This window comes from Mollisia scopiformis (assembly GCF_001500285.1).
Source record: "Mollisia scopiformis unplaced genomic scaffold LY89scaffold_25, whole genome shotgun sequence".
Classification (NCBI taxonomy): Eukaryota; Fungi; Ascomycota; class Leotiomycetes; order Helotiales; family Mollisiaceae; genus Mollisia; species Mollisia scopiformis.
In genome coordinates, this window is record NW_017263605.1 from 459,991 (window position 1) to 477,379 (window position 17,389).

Below are 17,389 nucleotides of genomic sequence, written 5' to 3' on the forward strand. Positions count from 1 at the left end.
ATATCTTTTGGGTGCGGAGAGCTCTCCGTGCGGCAAAGCGGGGTGAGTGTAGAGCGGGGTAGGTAGGATCTTCAAGAAAATCATCACCGATGTGACGTTTGTAGCATTAAGCAATTTTTGTGAAGAGTATCGATCATCTTTGTTGTCGGATGCTTCGGGAAAACCGGCTATCCCGGGATCTCACATTGCGACTCGGGAAGCTCCATCTAACTCGTGATGTTCGGCCTGTGAAGTACCGGCCCAATCCTGTATTTGGAGCATTGAAAGCACTATGCAGGAGCCGGAACTCAGGTCGACTTCCTATCCTGAACAACCGCACCCAGTCATGAGCCTCTATGGTAACCTTGATGATGCTGGTGCACGAGATATGCGCATGTGCGACTTGAAGTCGACCATGATATTTACGGAGCAAGCTTTTGGCAGCAAACAAATGGAAATCTAGACAACAATCCATTCTAGCACCGGTTTTGAGCTCACCAGCATTTGAACCTTTCCCAAGCGCCAAGCTCCAATCTGAGGCCAATTGCCATAGAAACACTTCTTGAAATGCGTGAGATAGTGCATTGGCTGCAATGGAGGCAAGATACAGATACACCAAAGATAACTGGTCGATCATTTCCGCCAGCGATATGCATTCAGATTGTTCTTCCAGAGGATACACTCCCGGCGAAATCGTGCGGAGAGCCTGCGGTGCGGCATAGCGGTGATGAAATTCGAGGCCATTTAGAGGTTACCACCTGTGGTACATTCAATTTCGAAGTCACTCTTGCTTTTGAAGGTTTGTATTTCATTTTCCGTACTTGATTGAGCAGCGATTAACTCTAATTCAGGTGTCGTTCGAACATGGCTTGGGCTCCAAAACGATGGCGACCCTAGTCATCTTCCACCGTCAGCTGAGTTACAAGTAAGAGCATCTTTGCTCTACTATCAGACCTTCAAAGCTCACTCTCGAAAGTTCTTACAAGAGACCCAAAAACTGTTTTCAGACTCATCGATCAGAATCATCGAAGGCCCATTCTGCAAACATCGATTACCATTTCGATTCATCGTCCCCCACCAACTCATTTCCGCTCATTCAGACGTCCATTCCGATTTCCTGAAACTATCTCCTTCAACCAAACAAGGACACGAATTCTGGGCTCCAACAACCAAGAAGATGTTTCGGCAGCCGATGATCGTCTATATGGTCCGCATCAAGCGCATTACTACGGATAAAGTTGTAGAGAACTTCATGCGGTCGACTTATCAGCGTGAAATAGCCGTCATGCCCCATACGCCTCTAGCTCCGCCTCTTTCAATAGAGGCGTTTCCAAGAGAATACAAGCCCTGTGTAACGAGACTGGTGAGGCAGCACAGGTGGACACGACCCTTTGGATCCATAAGACTGTCAGCCGCAGAGCCTCCACCGTTAAATGTCTTAGCTTCGAGATATATTCCATCAACGACGGCAACCTTAAGTCTTGCTTTTATAGCAAACAGGCTCCATGACTCGGATATACGACCATGCGAAGAATGGAACTGTGAGGTGCGGTACTACTTACGGATCAGAACTTTTTACTCGACGCGCAAAATGCAGCAGATGCCAACCTTCTCGGCGACGAAAAGGGATCCATATCTGGAAGTCCGAGAAATTAGGACGACTCTAGAAATCCGAGAATACTCTGGACTATGTTGGAGTAAGGACGACAGGTATCAATGGAAAGCCACTCTCAAGGTTCCCATAAGGACGATCAAGAAACTGTTGCCGACATTTCTTAATCAGTTGTCAGCGCGGCAGTATGCTATAGTGGTTCAGTTGAGCATCAAGGGACTTGTTCATGGGGTGCTGGAGCTGGTACTGCCGCTGCAGGTTGTTTATTACCCGGGGGGAGAGGAGCTTGGGGACGGAGCTGAGGATGGTGATGATCTATCTCCTCCCCGGCAAGAGTTCATGGCATCTAATGTTGACTTATTGCCTCCTCCATACGAGTTATAAATAAAGGCTATAAACAAGACTTGGAATTTGCATATTAAAGTGAAGCGTGATGGTGTTGCTTCTTGGAACAGATTTACCACATTTCTTGGGCCGCCTAAACACGGCAGTGTATACTAAAGAATCATAACCACGACATCCGTTCAATTCGATTCAACAGTAGTCACTGAGCGAGACTACAGGCAACAATGAATACGCTTATGATCCAAGTTATGTTCGAAGCACGACTGGTAAGCTCCACTAAACTTCTGAAAATAACCAACATACGATCCGAGAACTCACAGGAGGGCCACCATAAACGCATCCCTAGTCCCTCTTCAATCCCATCATCTTGAAGCCTCAAAGACTGACGGAATTCAAGCCATCTTATAAGCCACTTACTTAGAATTTGACACCTCACCAACTCTGCCACCAGTGAAGACTATCCCAAACCCCAGCAAACCCCCAGAATTAACGACGATCTCAGTACAGACTTTTGACTTTCTTCATCATTTTCGGCTTGTATTTGCCTAAAGAGGTAGTTCAGTGGCGAAAATAATGTGCGCTGTGCATTGTGCACGAGCTATAGTACTGGGGTTATGATTTGTCGAGCGCCGGCCTCACTCTCACTGTCAAGGCCCATTGCTGCGAAGACGTATACGGGGTGGGCGGAGCAGCGGGGTTGCGGCCTTTTCTGGGGTAACTTCGGAATCAAAGAATGATGATTCATAAGCTTCCAAGTGAAAGTGCGGCGTAGCGGGGGTAGTTGATCGATAACCCGTTCCGGGAAAGAGAGGAGAGCAGCGACGGGTATTAGTGTTTTTACACCTCGTCTAGTGTTTCCCGCTGACAGAATCCAATACAAGCCACCTTGTTTATCTTATCAATAATTGTAGAAAACCACAGAACAAACAAATCATTACCACCCCCCAATCTAGAACGCTTCCCCGTAAACAAATCTTGTTGCATCCCCTTCCTCCTCTCCCCCTCTCCCCCTTTTCACACCCAACACTGCCGAAGTTTCAGCGAGAAAATCTTTCAACAGAGATAGTGCAGTATAATCTAACCACTCGTGTTTTTCTTTTTTAATATATTATTTCTTCACACTTATATGAGTTTTGAAAGACCCGCGGCGGAGAAAAAGAAAAGGGTATTAGGGTTTCGCTAATTCCAGGGGTTCGCTTAGATGTCTCCTTTCCTGAAAATTACTTACCTACGCATTGTTTTCTGGACATAGAGAGGTAAATAAAATTCGTGGAATTAGCAGGAATTCTAGGTCATGTTGGTGGAGGTACGGTATAAATATAATTTTTGATCACTGATCTGCTGATGTTTAGTGCTAATTATTGTATTTTAATATTCGTTTGCCGGTGCAATGAGCGTGTTTAGCGGGGTCAGCGCAATCAGCACACTCAGCGCGTCCAGCGCATTTAGCGCATTTAGCGCATTTAGCGCATTTAGCGCATTTAGCGCTATACTCAAACCTGCATTCACCGTACTTCCAGCGCATTCAGTCGCGGCGTCTCAGTCCTCTCATTACTCTCAAGACTATACTCCCTATGTATCTAACAGTATACCCTCACTGCCTTCACACCATAACTTCAGAGAAAAGTAAAAATGCATCGATCGATAGATCAACAAGACCCAGAAATTTAAATGCTACAATATTAACCCTGGCTTATATGCTACCCAAACGACCCGTGTAATTATGCAGCCAAAAGGGAAATTCTTTTTCCTTTCCCTCCGATCCAACTCTAACCAAGTCCATAAACTCCATAATTTCACAAATTCCGAACTCTATGAATAAAATACGAAAAAAAGGGGTTTCTCCTACACATACATAAACCAAACCTCTCACCACCCACCACCCGGGCCAAAATCCAACCCCAGCCCCAACCCAACATTCCCCACATCTGCCCTCCCTCTCCCATTTCCATCCACCACCTCGGGATCAGGATACTCCCCAAACTCAACCAACCGACCCCCCGTCACGATCCCACCGCTTCCCCCACTCCCACCCCGTTCCATATCCGCTGCCTGTGCTTGCGTCGAAGGCATACGCGGCGAAGCTGAAGCTGTAGTATCAGCGTACACCGATTGCGGGGAGGGGAAAGCCGCGGGGAAAGAAGCTGGTGTATTATGCGGCTGCGGTCTTGAGTAGAAAGAATCGTTCATCCGCGGAGGGGAGGGGTAAGGCAGCGGCCCCGAACCCGGACCTGGGAGCGAGGAGAGGCTGCTTAGCATTGAATTCGGCGGCGGTCCTGGGGCGGTGGGAGAGAACGACGGGGCATTTGGGTCGAATGGTGGTTTTTGCTGTAGGTGCGGAGGTTGGAATGGGTCGACACTCCCATCGATCCTCTCCCTCAACGCCAGCCTCGCGAGTTCGAGTCTCGGACTCTGCTTCACCATCATCCCTTCACGTTGTCTAGCGTCTTCGAACTCTAGATCCTCCTCCTCCTCTCCAAGTAAATCCCTCTCCCGCATCCTCTCATAAACCTGATAACTCGTCGGCGGAATCCTGGGGCTAAACCTTGGCAGCCTGGGCATCGGCTCTGTTTCCGCGACACTTGCTCTCCGCTTCCCCTTCTTGCTTTGTCCTGAGACATCCCGACTCATGGGTTGGGATGTATAGCCGCCTTCTTCCTGGTGCGAGAATTCCGGACGGCCCGGGTAGTAGGCGCTTGAGTTGTGGAGTTTGATGTTAGGCGAGGATAAAGAGAGGATGTCGGGCGGGAGGAGGGAGCTGGTGGTTGAGGAGCTGGGGCGGAGGGGTGGGGGGAGGGAGCCGGAGAAGGTTTGGGAGGTGCGCTGGATGGTGGAGGGGTGGAGTTCGATTGGAGGGAGGCCTTGCAGGGGCGGGTAGAGGGTTGTGGGGTAGGGGTTTGGACCTAGGGTGAGGTTTTCTTGGGAATATGTTGTTGTTGTTGTGGCGGGGTATTCGGGGGAAGGGGGATAAGGAGGCATTCTCGCTGCCACGGGGAATTTCTGGAGGGATTCGATGGCGGTGCTGTGTTGATCTGAGGTCGAACTATTGCTTGATTCGGGGAGCTGTTCGGTTGTGGGGAATCTGTAACTCCCAACTGTATCTGGAGTAGCGTTCGTAACAGCATGAGCGTAAGAAGGCGTCCCAGCCACCATCCCCCCTCTCGGACGAGCTCTCGACGACGAGGATCTCCGGTCCTGGATCTTCCCTCCCCCTCGAGCGGGCGGTGGACTACTCTGACTGATGTTATTCAACGCGGCTTCCGCGCTCGATTGACTCGACATCCTACCCCTCGATTGTTCCCTCGACGACGAATTCTGCAGATATCCTTGAGCGGTGTCGATCACGCTCGTGACATCCAGATATGTATCCTTCATCGCCCTCGGATCCGACGAAATCATGGCTCGGAACGCTCCTGCACTATCACGGTATCGCGTCCTCTCCAGATTCTTGATCGTGCGATGTAACGGCAACTCCTCAGCACCCGCCCTCCATCTCCTTGGTCGGACTTCTTCCCATCCACCAGCAGACTCAGCGCGCATCGTCCCCTGTGAAGGCTGAATTGTCATCGCGACCGAATCCTCGTTATCAGTATCATACCCCGGATCCTCGGGCATGGAAATCGGGAACTGATGTCTATTGTTATACGCACTGTCCAAACGGCGCAAGTAATCATGCGTCAAGCTCTCCGGCGATTCCAATTGTCCTTTATCGGGCTCCAGACCCCATGTTGAGACGCTGGAGTGGAATTTATTGTGCGAACCAGGCGTCTCGGGCCCGGTGTCAGAAGAGCTGCTTGTGCGGTCGAAGATGGAGCATTGGAACGTCTCGGGCTTGCCGCCTGCTATTACATCGGATGCGTCTAGGGTTCGACGCTCGATCTCGGTGCGGATGGATGTTAGGCGTTTGGAGAGCAGGTCTTGGGCGTCTACCATAAGGCGTTTTTGTGATGAGGTGAGGTGCTTGGATGTCCGTCTCGTGATACCAGGACGGATGTTGGCGTCTTCGATTGGGCCTCGGATTACATGTCGAGAATTGTATTTCGTGAGATGCTCTTGTAATTTCTTGCCGTGAATCTCGTACAGTCGATAATCTTCCACTCGGCCTGTGTTGTGTTTGCGAGCGATTCGTTCATTGGCAATATCATACGAGCAGCAAAATACATGGACTGCTCGATCAAGCCAAACGGGCAATGTACCTTCAGCATGTAGCGTATCGACAAAGAAAGCTTGCACGACGCTGTGAAGCCGGATGACATCAATGTTATCAGCCAACATATCCCGACTATCCTTCGAGCTCTGCGATGAATGCATCTGTGGCGCCTCATGCTCATTCCGATCCATCAACGCAAACGTATTCAAGATCTTGAACGTATTGTTCAACGAGCGCCCCGTCACCTGTTCCATCGCCTTGACCTCGACATCCGATGCCCTCAATCCCAAAGAAATCATCTCCACCGGGATATGCTGACTAAAGAAACAGATCAGATGGATAAGATTCAACGCTTCAACTGCACCAAGATCCTTCAACTGATCCACGACGGCGGTATACGTCCCCAACCCCCTCAATCGCGGCTCCGACGAATACGACTTCGCAAACTTCGACAGCGGCTCATCAGTCGCTTTCAGCCGCTGCGCTACGGCGTGGATAACCACGGGCAAGAACCCCATCGACTGAACCAGCTCCATCGAGTACTTCAAATCATCCCTCCCAAACGGCTCCTGCCTACCCAACTCCAGCAACAACAGCCTTTGCGCCTCTCTCGCCGACAATAACGGCAACTTAATAATCTGCGGATTCATAAAATGATGGTCCCCGATAACAGCCTTCTCCGTCGACGTGTAAATCAAACTCGTATTCCTGCTATCCGGGATAAACTTCCGCAGCACGCCGTGATTAAAATGCATCCCGTCCAGTACTAACAACCACTCGTGCCGCTTCTCGAACCATTTTCTCACTGCTTGGATGAACTTCTCGTGGTGCACTTCTTCCGCTTCCGAAGTGTCGATATCATGCCCCTCCATATTCTTCAACGCTGCTTTACACGCAATATCCCAGAACCCGGCCGCGAGCTCCGTCTCGCTCTTCGCGCGCAGCCAGAAGATGCCCCCGGGGAAATCGTCTTTGTGGCGATAGACGTATTCGCGCGCTAAATGCGTTTTGCCGCCCCCGGGTAAGGATTGGATGAGTACGGCGGAGGTGCCTTCGGCGCGGCGCTTGGGGTCGAAGAGCATGCGGTGCATGGCGAGGAGTTCTGAGGAGCGGCCGACGAAGAGGGAGTTTGGGCGGAAGCCGGAGGGTTTGATGAAGTAGGGGGCGTCTTGTTCGGAGAGGGTGGTGGGAGGGAGGTCGATGATGGTGGGGGTTATGGTTATTGTTGAGGGGGAATTCATTGGTGCTATGGAAAGATTGTGTATCAGCGCTTGGTCCGCCAACGCAGTGTATTTTGACATTAAAGAATTTGACAATAGATAGAAACATGTATTGTGTTTTCCCAATCTTTTCAGAGATAAAAACGGAATGCCAAAGATAATACAATACAAAAGAAATTCGTCAAAGGCAATTTGCGCGGTTCCACCATCACGCATCCTCATACTCAGGAACATTCATATTCTGTAGTCTCTGGGAAGAGCCTGATGAAGTATCAAGCATTCCCGGCTGGCTATGCGGTTGAGCACCACCTTGTTCTATCAACGTACCAGAAGTATTTCGAGCCGGCGACGTAGGCCGCGGTGTTCCTGCTGGCTTTGCAATGTCAGCAGTTGATACCAAACCTCTTTCTACACCGTTCAACTTACAAGTACCGAGATCCCCAACAACTTAGCAGCTTCACCCTCCCTTTGCCTCTGTCTCAGAATTCTCTCTTCTTCCCAATTTTGCTGTATAGATGGAGGAGCTATAACATATTAGTTTTGCTCTTGAAATGGGAAGAGAAAAAAGAGCTTACCTTCTTGGACCCACTGCTTCAACGTAACAGAAACGTTCGTATACCCCGGCGAATTCTTACTTTCAAACTTACACATCCCCGAATGCGTCGCCTCGATGCCAAAATACTGCACATCCGGCAACAGCGGCCCCGCTGAAAGCTGATCAACAATCATCATCCTCGTGCCCTTCAGATCCGTCGGGTGCGCCTCGTGCACCATGCACACTTTGAGGTGATTCGGATAGATGTCCAGGAATTTCAGATTGATGTTCTGCAGCGTCTCGTTGTTGCTTTGCAGCGTTTTGACGAGTTGCGAGTGCGAAAACATGATCTTGCGCGGGATGAGCGCGTCGACCATGCCTTGGAGGATGATACCCCATTTGGCGGGGTCGGCGCCGTTGTGTGGCGTGCCTAGGAAGATGACGCCGTAGGTCGAGACGTAGATAGAGCGGAGGGCGTCGTCGCTCTTGCCTTGGAGGTCGTGGGAGAGTTCGAGGGCGCGTTTGACGAGGATTCCTCCTAAGCTGTGGGCGACGAATATGATGGGGTGTGCTTCGACTTCTTCGTTTGTTCGTTCGGATGCGAGGTTCTTGAGCATCGTTTGCGCGTGTTGGTGAATCATGTCTGAGCTATAAGTAACGTTGTTAGCTTGCATTCTTGGTTGAAGGTTGAGAGACCGCATGCCTTGGCCCGCCTTTGCTGCTTCCAAATGTATATACGTCTGCATTGTATCCATATACCAATATCCTCGCCTGTGCAGACTTAAGTGAGACTGGCAGCAGTTGCGATGGCCAAAATGTGCCCTTTTCCTTCGAAGTCCATGTGTGTCTTGGATCACCATTCAGTCCATGTACAAAGACAATATCGACCTTGGCATCTGGAGGTGCGTAGACCTCTGTGACTTCGTAACGTTTGATTTCGTTCAGATCGATTGCATAGCGTTTGAGTTCATCGAGAGCGAGTGAAGTCCCCTTGAAGTTGTCAGCCTTGTGCCTGCCGTGCCGCTGCTCGGGACCTGCTTACCATGCTTGCGAACTCCACGATCGTCAGGTTACTGCAGATGCGGCTCGGACGACGAGCCGATTCTGGAAGTTATATATACAGAAAGAGAGCGCGCCCGATGGCCACAGTCATAATGGAGCGAGTGAGTACAAGAGCCGGTGTATTCGAGGACAGGACAGATTGTACCCAAAAAGAAGTGAAGCTTCGTCTGCCTGGTGGTGCATGGGCGTCGCGAGGTTTTCGGTGTACTCGTGTTATGGGTGGCACGCGCGAAGCACTTAGTCACACGGAGAAGCTGCACTGGAAGTACGCCACCCGTCAGTCTACATGAGAGACATTGGGGAATGGAACACTATGAATGCGCCCTGAGGGTGTGCAGAGAGAGTACAGTAAAATGTAGGTAATGGGGTATGAGGGTCGAGAGTCAGCTGCCATGGGTTGGGTATTTGGCGTGATGTGCCTAGGGGTCGATTTTCGTAGGGTAAGGTTAAGTGTCTCACTGCGGAGGATTCGCGATGATGCAGTTGCTGCTGCGCCTACAGGGGATCGACGGGATGGCGCGGAGACTAAAAGTCTAAAAGGAGATGGACGACAGGGCATGTTGCCTGTCGGAGTAGTTCCCTGATCACAGCCTTGGGGCATTGGACTCTTCGGTACGATGCGATCATGTAAGATTACGATCAAGGGGTGAGATTCGCCTCTGCTCTGCTCTGCTCTGCTCTGCTGCCTCTGATATGAGGACAGATGAGAGGGCGTCGGCAGACTCTGGGGAAAGACACTTTGCGATACTTGCATTTTCGTCGTCTGATTGGAGTATTCTTCATGAGGTACACGTGAGAGGATGGGACGAAGTGTGAGTAATTTGCTTCTACTGGTTGACTCAGGCTTTTGGTATTTAGGGCGCCGCTTCAGCTACACCTTTGAGGCTCAAAGGGCAATATGAAGATTCTTCACAATATTTGACCTCCGATTTGCCATCCTGGAGGCACACGATACAATATTCGAAAGGAACAGTCCAAGCTTTGTCACCGAAAGCGGAAAGCTGCAGTCCTATAGCAGCCTTGCAGGTAAGTCGCCTGTAGCCTACGGAATATTGCAGCTCCGAAGACTTGCCTCACCATGTGGGCGAAATAGTCGTAGTAGGACGAAAAGAAAACGGCTGTGCTGACTAAAACTCGAGGCCATGTTTTCTTTTGCTCCCTGTGACACCTGGTCTTCGGTAGTTGGAAGTATTGACATCGTGAAACCAAAGCTAAATGGAGAGGGTGACTCAGGTACCACATCCCGTGACCATCTGATCAGTCTCTGCTCCGAACTTTACAAGACTTGGTCAAGACTCCTTGCTCGCCGACTCATGTATGATCAGAAGTCCTCCTAGTATATTGGGTATCGTTACATCAACTTCGGGCAAGAGCCTGCCGAAAGACACCTTCCTAGTCCGACTAATGCTGTTCAACCCTTGGGAGAGAGCATCAACACATACTCGCGCGTGCTATGTCCGAACTGAATCATATCCTTGTCCCGTAATTCCAAATATCGACTTGGAGAAATCTCTTCCTTGTTGAGTGATGTGCCGTTTGCTGATTCAAGATCAATGAGATATGGCCTCACTCTTCCTAGCTTGTCCCCATATTCATTCGTCTTCTCAACATAGCGAAACTGGATGACAGCATGTTGCTTGCTGACACTTGGATGCTCTGCAGCCATATCCACTACAGCCACCTCTCTTCCCACCAACCAGCAACTCCTTAGACTAAGCTCAATAGTCTCCAGAATGTCTGCACCTTTGAACACAAAGAGTTTCCATTCGTCTTTCGAAGGTGGCTTTCGGGCTTCTGGTGGTTCGTGATACTTGAGAGCAATAGAGCTGCCGTCTGCTTGCGTGACCGAGTTCGAAGCTGCTGCCAGGAGTCCAGTTGATGCAAGAGACGGTTTTTGTTTCTCGGGTACATCACCTGCTGCCACAAGTGCCTTTGAGGGATCCTCGTTCGCTTGGAAGGAAGCGGCTTGGGATGGCAACGGTCCTTTAGCTTTTCGACTAACTTGAGTCGAGGAACCTTCCCTTGACGATCTGTGCTCTTTGTCTCTACTACTTCCGTATGGAGAGCGTTCTCGCGTCTTCTTGTGACTCGAATCTCGATCTTGGTGCCGTCGATGAGAGGAATCGAGTCTAGGACTTCGAGATCTTCGCCGTTGGCTTTCTCTGTCGTTGTACTTGTCCCTGTCCTTCACAACTTCGTCATCCCGTCTGCCGCGATCCCTTTCACGATGTAGTAGTAGGTCTCGTTCCTTTCTGCGACGGTGTCGACGCCGTTCCTCGTCAGAGTCGTACGAAAGAGAGCGAGAGCGACGTCGAGGCGCACGGTCGTCCCTCCTCCCCGTCTCTGCCCTGCTTGATCTCGATTCTGACTCCATCTCCACTTCTGGAATCTGCCTGGTCGGCGCAGTTAGAGGTGGTCGAGTGGGGTCGTGGTCCTGGTCGTGGACGAGGAGGCTGAGATATTGGGAATCTCGAAATACAGCTTGGTCGCCAATGGAAATTTTTAGCTCCAAAAATTAGCCGCCAAGAGGACACGACAAGGCGACCTCGTCAACTTCTCTTCACTCTCTCGTCTCCTTTCCTCCAATCCCAACTTCTATCGAACATCGCATTCACAATCCAACATCAGCATGATGACTCTATTCACAAATCCTACAGATGCAGTTGCACTGTTCGGGGAACCAGTTCCTGGTTCTGCAGCCACTACGCCATTGACTTATTAAGCCTTCGCCCGTTGACAGATGTATTGAGTGGATCTCGAATGTACGAGAGGAGGTGGACGATTCGACGGAGGTACAACTGCCGCGCATATAGAATTCTGTCTTTGTTTTGAACAAAATCTTTTCAAGACGGTTATGAGTTCATGAGGTACATGGCCGTTTCACGATTCGCAAAATTTTCCCTCGCAAACACATCCTAAGTGGGAGACCGTTATCAGCAATTTTAGATGGTGGATATCGGTAGCAATTGCGTGCATTCTGCTCAGACCTTTCCTATCGTTTCAGCCATTTCTGACACCTCTCTTCTCTGGTCAGTAATTCTCCGATGTTTCTCGATCCAACTGCATTGGTAATAATCTATCTGTGACGGTAATTCTCCTCACCTGCATCTGTGCATTGCTGCGCCGATGTGACAAGCAATGGCGGGCCGCAGGGTCGGTCCCCTGTTTGCAACCGTGGGCGGTTCAGACATATTCATGCGAGATCTTATTCGCGAACCCCACCAGACTTCGTTTAGTCCTTGGCCAAATTAGGTTTGTCGTGTCAAGCAGATATCCTATGAACTGCAGTTCATGGATCCAGCGATCAAAACGTGAAGCCTTTACCGTACGTCCCGCCTCGTTGGGACAGGTGAAGGATGCTGCAGCAGGTACCGGGGTCCTATCCTCCGTGATCTTCATACAGATCGTATAACTGATCCTTCATGCCCACTTTGAGCCAGATCTTCTTGCTCAACCTCGTGGCCCATGCACTAATGTATTTGCTTTTCATTTTGCTTTTTAAGAACAATTCTTAAGTGCTTCTACTTCGTCACTGTGGATCCAAGTCAGTTCACAGCAACTCGATGTCCATCACTCTCGGATGTCAAGCTCTATGTTTCCTAGCGACCCCTTCTGGATGGTTTGTTTCACGTGATTCCCAACTCTGCAGCTATGGAATCACCAACAAGACTTCGGCCCAGGGGCTCAATGCCTCACGTGGCTAGTCAATGGAATTCGGGCCAACATCAACGTGGCAGCTACGATGCCAGGCTATCCACAGGGAAAGCCAGGAAATCAACCGAGTATTTGAGGCCGATTGCAATTCCACCTTCTCGACCAGGTCGCCAACCGAGGCAGAGTCCTGGTATGAGCTTTCTTGCTACTCCTGAAACGGAGAGATGGGATTTCGGATCCATTCGACATATTAGACAGCACTCCTCGGAGACGAAAACACCAGTATCGGCCGTGGACTCTGTCTTTGAGCTTCCGTCAGCTACTTCATATAACTCCCCAAATTCTTCAACGCACTCCTCTTTCATCGCCGAATTAGAGGACACATCACCGATGGCACTTCGAACACAGAAACCCTCTGTACAAAGAAGTTCAACCGCGTCACCTGCTGTTTCCCACTCTAGCATGGAGTTCAAATGCGCTGAAATGACAGTGCGTCTCAACCTCGTGCACCTTTCTTCTCAGCTGACCATATATAGTCACGTGCAGTCATCAAAGTGGTCGATGAAACAATCGCGGCCATCGAAGAAACGAATCGCAAGCTGTTATCAAGAGCAGTTGCAGCCGAAGAAGCAGCAAATCAACTTCGGGAGCAGAACTTGGAGCTTGAATCAAAGATCAAACACTACAGTAATAATCATCGACCAAAGACAGCTCCATCTCAACCACCAAATGGGACTCGACCTCATCACCGACCATCACCAAGCTCTTACTCCCAGCCCAGAACATCTCAAATGTCAATAAATCATGACCCAACTCCTCTTTCCACCTTCAACGCCCAAATAGACAAACTCCTCCTCCCACAACCCCCAAAGCGAGACAGCCGACCCCGCGAACCGCCGCCTTACCCACCAGTTCATTCTCACTCCCACAGCAGCTCTACCCCTATCTCAGCCCCAACGTACATAGACCTAGCCCCCACCACCGGCACCCCAACCGGCCTCTCAGCACCACCAAAACACCATCAGCGTCCACCACCCTTACCCCTTCAACCTCGCACCCCATCTCACTCAAATTCAAATTGCCCCGCCTCTTTTCGATCATACTCACAAACCAACCTCACGATTTCAGGCCCGATCCCAGGCTCGGTCTCTAGACACGAAGTCACCTACGGCGGCACACCGCTCTCGTCTTCTCAGCGCGCGAAAAACATCTCGTTGGAAGAAGCGAGGAGGAGAGCGAAGCCGCTGCCGCCGTTAGGACCGATGAGTCCCAGTGTGCTGAAGGGAGTGGTCGAGATTGGGGGCGGGAAGGAGAGGGATGAGTGGGGGAGAGTGGTGGAGAAGGAGGAAGTGAAGAAGAGAGGATTTGGTGGCTTTTTCAAGTGGAGGAGGGAGAAAGAGAACATATTTTGATTGGGAATACTTAGCATTTTTGTAAGGCGTCTGTAGGTTTGTTGCATTGCGTGGTGGTTATATCCTACTAGTGCTTTTCGGTTGACTCGCGGACATCAAAGAAAATATATCATCATCCACCTCCAGTCCCGAATCCACAAATCAAGAGAAAATTCCTGCCTAGCTTGTCAGCCAAGCCTCGCTTTCGGACTCTCAGCATATAATGTCACGACGCTCGGATGGCAGAAACATGAGGCTGAATCCCAGCCGCTTCCGGATATACCCAAACCCCACATTTCCCCAGCTTTTCACTTCCCTGCATCTAATCAACGTTACATAATAATGCGTCGGCAGATGATGGGGAAAGGATTTCCTGTTTGGACATAAATGCTCTCTGAATAGAAAAAAGATCCACCTCCTTTCTTTCCTTGGACAAGATTTCAAAATGCTATCTCAACTCTTCTTCTCATTCCTGCTCCTACAAGCAATTCAAGCGAAAACTAAAGATGATATCGCCCCTATCGTCCTCTCACGAACAGGTGGATTTGAAATCGGGGGAAAGGTCCTCGTGAATCCAGCGAATCCGAATCAGACACTGTCTTGCGATCATGGTTACGTTGAGTACGCTTCCCCCTTCCTATTTATAAAACGAAATCAGAACGGACAAGAAAATAGTTTTAAAATGATTGCCATCAGATATTTCCTCCCCCTCACCCCCCCCCCGCCGCACCTCCCTCCTCATGTGGCACTCCTCCTCCACCCAAGTCTTCCAGAACCGCTGGGACGGCGGCCCCGGCTACAAAGACCTGTTCCTGTCGCGCAACTACCCCGTCTACCTCTGGGACGGGCCGCGCGTCGGACGCGCGAACTGGGCGCGTGTCCCGCTCTCGTATACGCCGGCGTACCGCGACCAGGGGAACTTTGTTGCGTGGAATTTTGGGCCGAGGTATGGGTAGTGGTGGAGTGATGTGCAGTTCCCGAGGGATGTTAATGGGGAGGCGTGGATGCAGGCTACGAGCGCGAGGGTATGATGAGTTTGATACGGATGAGAATGTGTGGTTGCATGGGGATGTTATGGGTTAGTTTTCTTTCCTTTTCTTTTCTTGGGTTGGGGGAGATAGATTTAGGGACTGATTGATGGGGAATAGCTGTTGCGGCTGATAGCGGGAAGTTGGGGACCGATCTTGAGTATTTGACGAATTCCGCCGGGGGGTTGAGAGCGCAGCTTGCGACTACTCGGGCGAACGGGACGAATATTAAGGGGATTGTCACCTACGAAAGCATCGGCTACGTCTTTCCTGACAATATCGGCCTCAAGCCCAACACGGTCCCGGGCTTCGGCCCGTTCGTGGTCCCAGTCGAAGAGTTTAAGAAATTAGCGAATGTGACGGCGATCCAGTTCGTGCGGGGCGACCATCGAGATGAGACGTTTGAGTATGTGAAGCAGAGTAGGCAAGTAGCGGCACTGATTAATCAATATGGGGGTAATGCGGAGGTGGTTATGTTGGGGAAGGATAAGGGACTAAAGGGAAGTACGCATATTGCGTTTGCGGTGGCGGGGGTGTTGGATGAGTTTTTGGAGAGGAATGGGTTGGATGGGTATACCGATGAGGATGAGGAGTGAGGTGTTGAGGTGGTTGAGAGTTTGTTACTAGAAATATTAATAAGATTTCCATGAGCTACTTGAGTGGTAGAAGAGAGAAAGTGACTTTGTTTTACAACGGACTGAGTAACTGTGAAGATAAGTTGAAAATACATTTGACTTTCTCTCAGGGGATTAGATTGAAGGATTGCAATCTGTATGGTTTAGCTTTACGAACTAAGGTTGTATTGGCCATTTAAAGAAGGGTATAACACCTGTGGCCGTCGAAATAAGCCTTCCTATCACACAATCACGACCCATTTTTAACGTCATGCTTCCTTCAGTAGGACTAGTTCAGGCTTGATTGAGGCTCTCTTCCTTTGATTGGCTATCTCGGTCTTCGGATTTGGAATTTAACCTGCCCAATGCTCACACGAACGTGGATGTTGATGGCGTGGGGCCAAAAAAGTCCTATATTTGTTCTGGACCAGTTGATGCTTCATATCAAATTCATAGTTTTAGAAGCGGAGGCCTACATGCAAGCTTATTCTATGCCGTCTTCTGAGCCGATAACAAAACAGTTGTGGTGACACTGTTTGATCTCCGGATCACTCATTGCCCCCGGCTATCATAGCTAAAGCTAGTCACCTAGACCAGTATTGGATAGATTTCGTTGCGGTGTGAGTAAATTGAAATGTGAAGACATGATTCACTAGCGCACCAATGTCATATATCTATGAGGCTTTTGTATAGAAATAGATTACACAGGAAATTCGGCAACGATCCCACATTCATAATAGTACAGAGAAAAGATGGCATCTCAAAAAGCACCGTCTTCAATGTTCCATGCCGTCTACAAAGAGTGCCGAGTAACTGAATCTCTCCTCCGTTCGAACTTTGGTCAAGGCACTGGCGCCTCGATAATCTTTCTACTCCCTACCATCTTCATCCATCGGACGCCTATCATCCCTGCGCTTCAGTTGATCCTCAAAATCATCATCTTGGGCAGTATCTTCCAATACACTTTCGATATCGTCAATCAAACAACTGGTGTGCTCGAAGATACGATCAATAAACCGTACCGGCCGGTTCCCAGTGGTCTCATAACATTGCGGGGAGCGAAGAAACGCTGGCTCTTGACATGGATTTTGTCGCCATTGTTAACTGCTGCAATTTCTGGGAGGTACGCAGCTTTATGGCAACTTGTATGGCAGCTGGATGTTGGATTCTGCTATGCTTGGCCGCGGCCTAACGGTCCAATTACTCGTAACTCTTTTATTGTTCTCGGAACTCTAGCCCTCGTATCACACGCCAACGCAATAGCAGCGGATCAATACCCAGATCGAAATATGGATTTTATGTTGCGATCTGCTCTATCCATTTGGGCTGGAATGGTCGCACATCTTCAAGAGTTCCATGATGTCGTAGGAGACAAGGCGTCTGGAAAGCGAACTTTGGCTGTAATTCTGGCGCCGAGCAGAATTTGGCTCGTAAGAAAAGTCACATGCTTGATATTTGTTGTGTGGCATACTCTATTCTTTCTGTGGGGGGCTTACTTGTTGCCTGTGTCCCCGTTTCCAAAAGCCACAGCCGCGATGGGAGTATTCCAGCTCCTTGTTGGAACTACAGTTGGAATCAGAGTGGTACGGTCAAAGTCGGTCGAGACGGATAGGAAGAACTACTTTTACGGATTAGGATCGCTCCTGTATATCATGTTGTTTTATGTTCAATTATTGAGCACAGCAAGATAGGAAATATCATGATAAGCGGGCAAAGTTACACGCGTTGCTTCTCCGAATCTCTTCGAGTGTCCGCTGATGTTGCAGGTTTATCTTAGAACTCTTTTTGGGACAAAACTG

The 17,389-nt window shown here is 49.8% G+C and overlaps 8 protein-coding genes across 8 annotated transcripts; 4 read left to right on the forward strand and 4 right to left on the reverse strand.

Annotated features, from left to right (window-relative positions):
- Window positions 1-546: 546 nt before the first annotated feature.
- On the forward strand, window positions 547-1,975 carry LY89DRAFT_787148 (uncharacterized protein; the record flags this gene model as incomplete). Its single annotated transcript, XM_018223043.1, has 3 exons — window positions 547-778; window positions 831-904; window positions 956-1,975. The coding sequence occupies 3 exons, from the start codon at window positions 547-549 to the stop codon at window positions 1,973-1,975; spliced, it is 1,326 nt and encodes a 441-aa protein (XP_018065116.1).
- A 1,571-nt stretch (window positions 1,976-3,546) lies between these two features.
- Window positions 3,547-9,339, reverse strand: LY89DRAFT_787149 (uncharacterized protein). Its single transcript, XM_018223044.1, has 6 exons — window positions 8,884-9,339; window positions 8,545-8,831; window positions 7,882-8,489; window positions 7,733-7,830; window positions 7,634-7,679; window positions 3,547-7,332 (listed from the first exon to the last, which is right to left on the reverse strand). Exons 1-6 carry the CDS (start codon window positions 8,884-8,886, stop codon window positions 3,806-3,808), a joined length of 4,569 nt encoding a protein of 1,522 aa, XP_018065117.1. The 5' UTR covers window positions 8,887-9,339; the 3' UTR covers window positions 3,547-3,805.
- On the reverse strand, window positions 8,967-9,772 carry LY89DRAFT_250254 (uncharacterized protein). Its single transcript, XM_018206189.1, has one exon. It carries the CDS (start codon window positions 9,655-9,657, stop codon window positions 9,181-9,183), a length of 477 nt encoding a protein of 158 aa, XP_018065118.1. The 5' UTR covers window positions 9,658-9,772; the 3' UTR covers window positions 8,967-9,180.
- On the reverse strand, window positions 9,735-10,230 carry LY89DRAFT_250300 (uncharacterized protein). The gene has a single exon (XM_018206190.1). The coding sequence runs from the start codon at window positions 10,143-10,145 to the stop codon at window positions 9,888-9,890; it is 258 nt and encodes an 85-aa protein (XP_018065119.1). The 5' UTR covers window positions 10,146-10,230; the 3' UTR covers window positions 9,735-9,887.
- Window positions 10,231-10,320: 90 nt separating this feature from the next.
- On the reverse strand, window positions 10,321-10,983 carry LY89DRAFT_544944 (SMAD/FHA domain-containing protein; the record flags this gene model as incomplete). The annotated part of the gene is made up of 1 exon (XM_018208227.1): window positions 10,321-10,983. A coding segment is annotated over one exon (663 nt), but the record flags the coding sequence as incomplete, so codon positions are not given.
- A 1,386-nt stretch (window positions 10,984-12,369) lies between these two features.
- LY89DRAFT_723346 (uncharacterized protein) lies at window positions 12,370-14,100 on the forward strand. Its single transcript, XM_018218807.1, has 2 exons — window positions 12,370-13,046; window positions 13,094-14,100. The coding sequence occupies exons 1-2, from the start codon at window positions 12,555-12,557 to the stop codon at window positions 13,967-13,969; spliced, it is 1,368 nt and encodes a 455-aa protein (XP_018065121.1). The 5' UTR covers window positions 12,370-12,554; the 3' UTR covers window positions 13,970-14,100.
- A 293-nt stretch (window positions 14,101-14,393) lies between these two features.
- LY89DRAFT_710536 (uncharacterized protein) lies at window positions 14,394-15,572 on the forward strand (the record flags this gene model as incomplete). Its single annotated transcript, XM_018217835.1, has 4 exons — window positions 14,394-14,559; window positions 14,645-14,894; window positions 14,959-15,026; window positions 15,097-15,572. The coding sequence occupies 4 exons, from the start codon at window positions 14,394-14,396 to the stop codon at window positions 15,570-15,572; spliced, it is 960 nt and encodes a 319-aa protein (XP_018065122.1).
- An 809-nt stretch (window positions 15,573-16,381) lies between these two features.
- On the forward strand, window positions 16,382-17,050 carry LY89DRAFT_562647 (uncharacterized protein; the record flags this gene model as incomplete). Its single annotated transcript, XM_018208480.1, has 1 exon — window positions 16,382-17,050. A coding segment is annotated over one exon (669 nt), but the record flags the coding sequence as incomplete, so codon positions are not given.
- Between the last annotated feature and the right edge of the window lie 339 nt (window positions 17,051-17,389).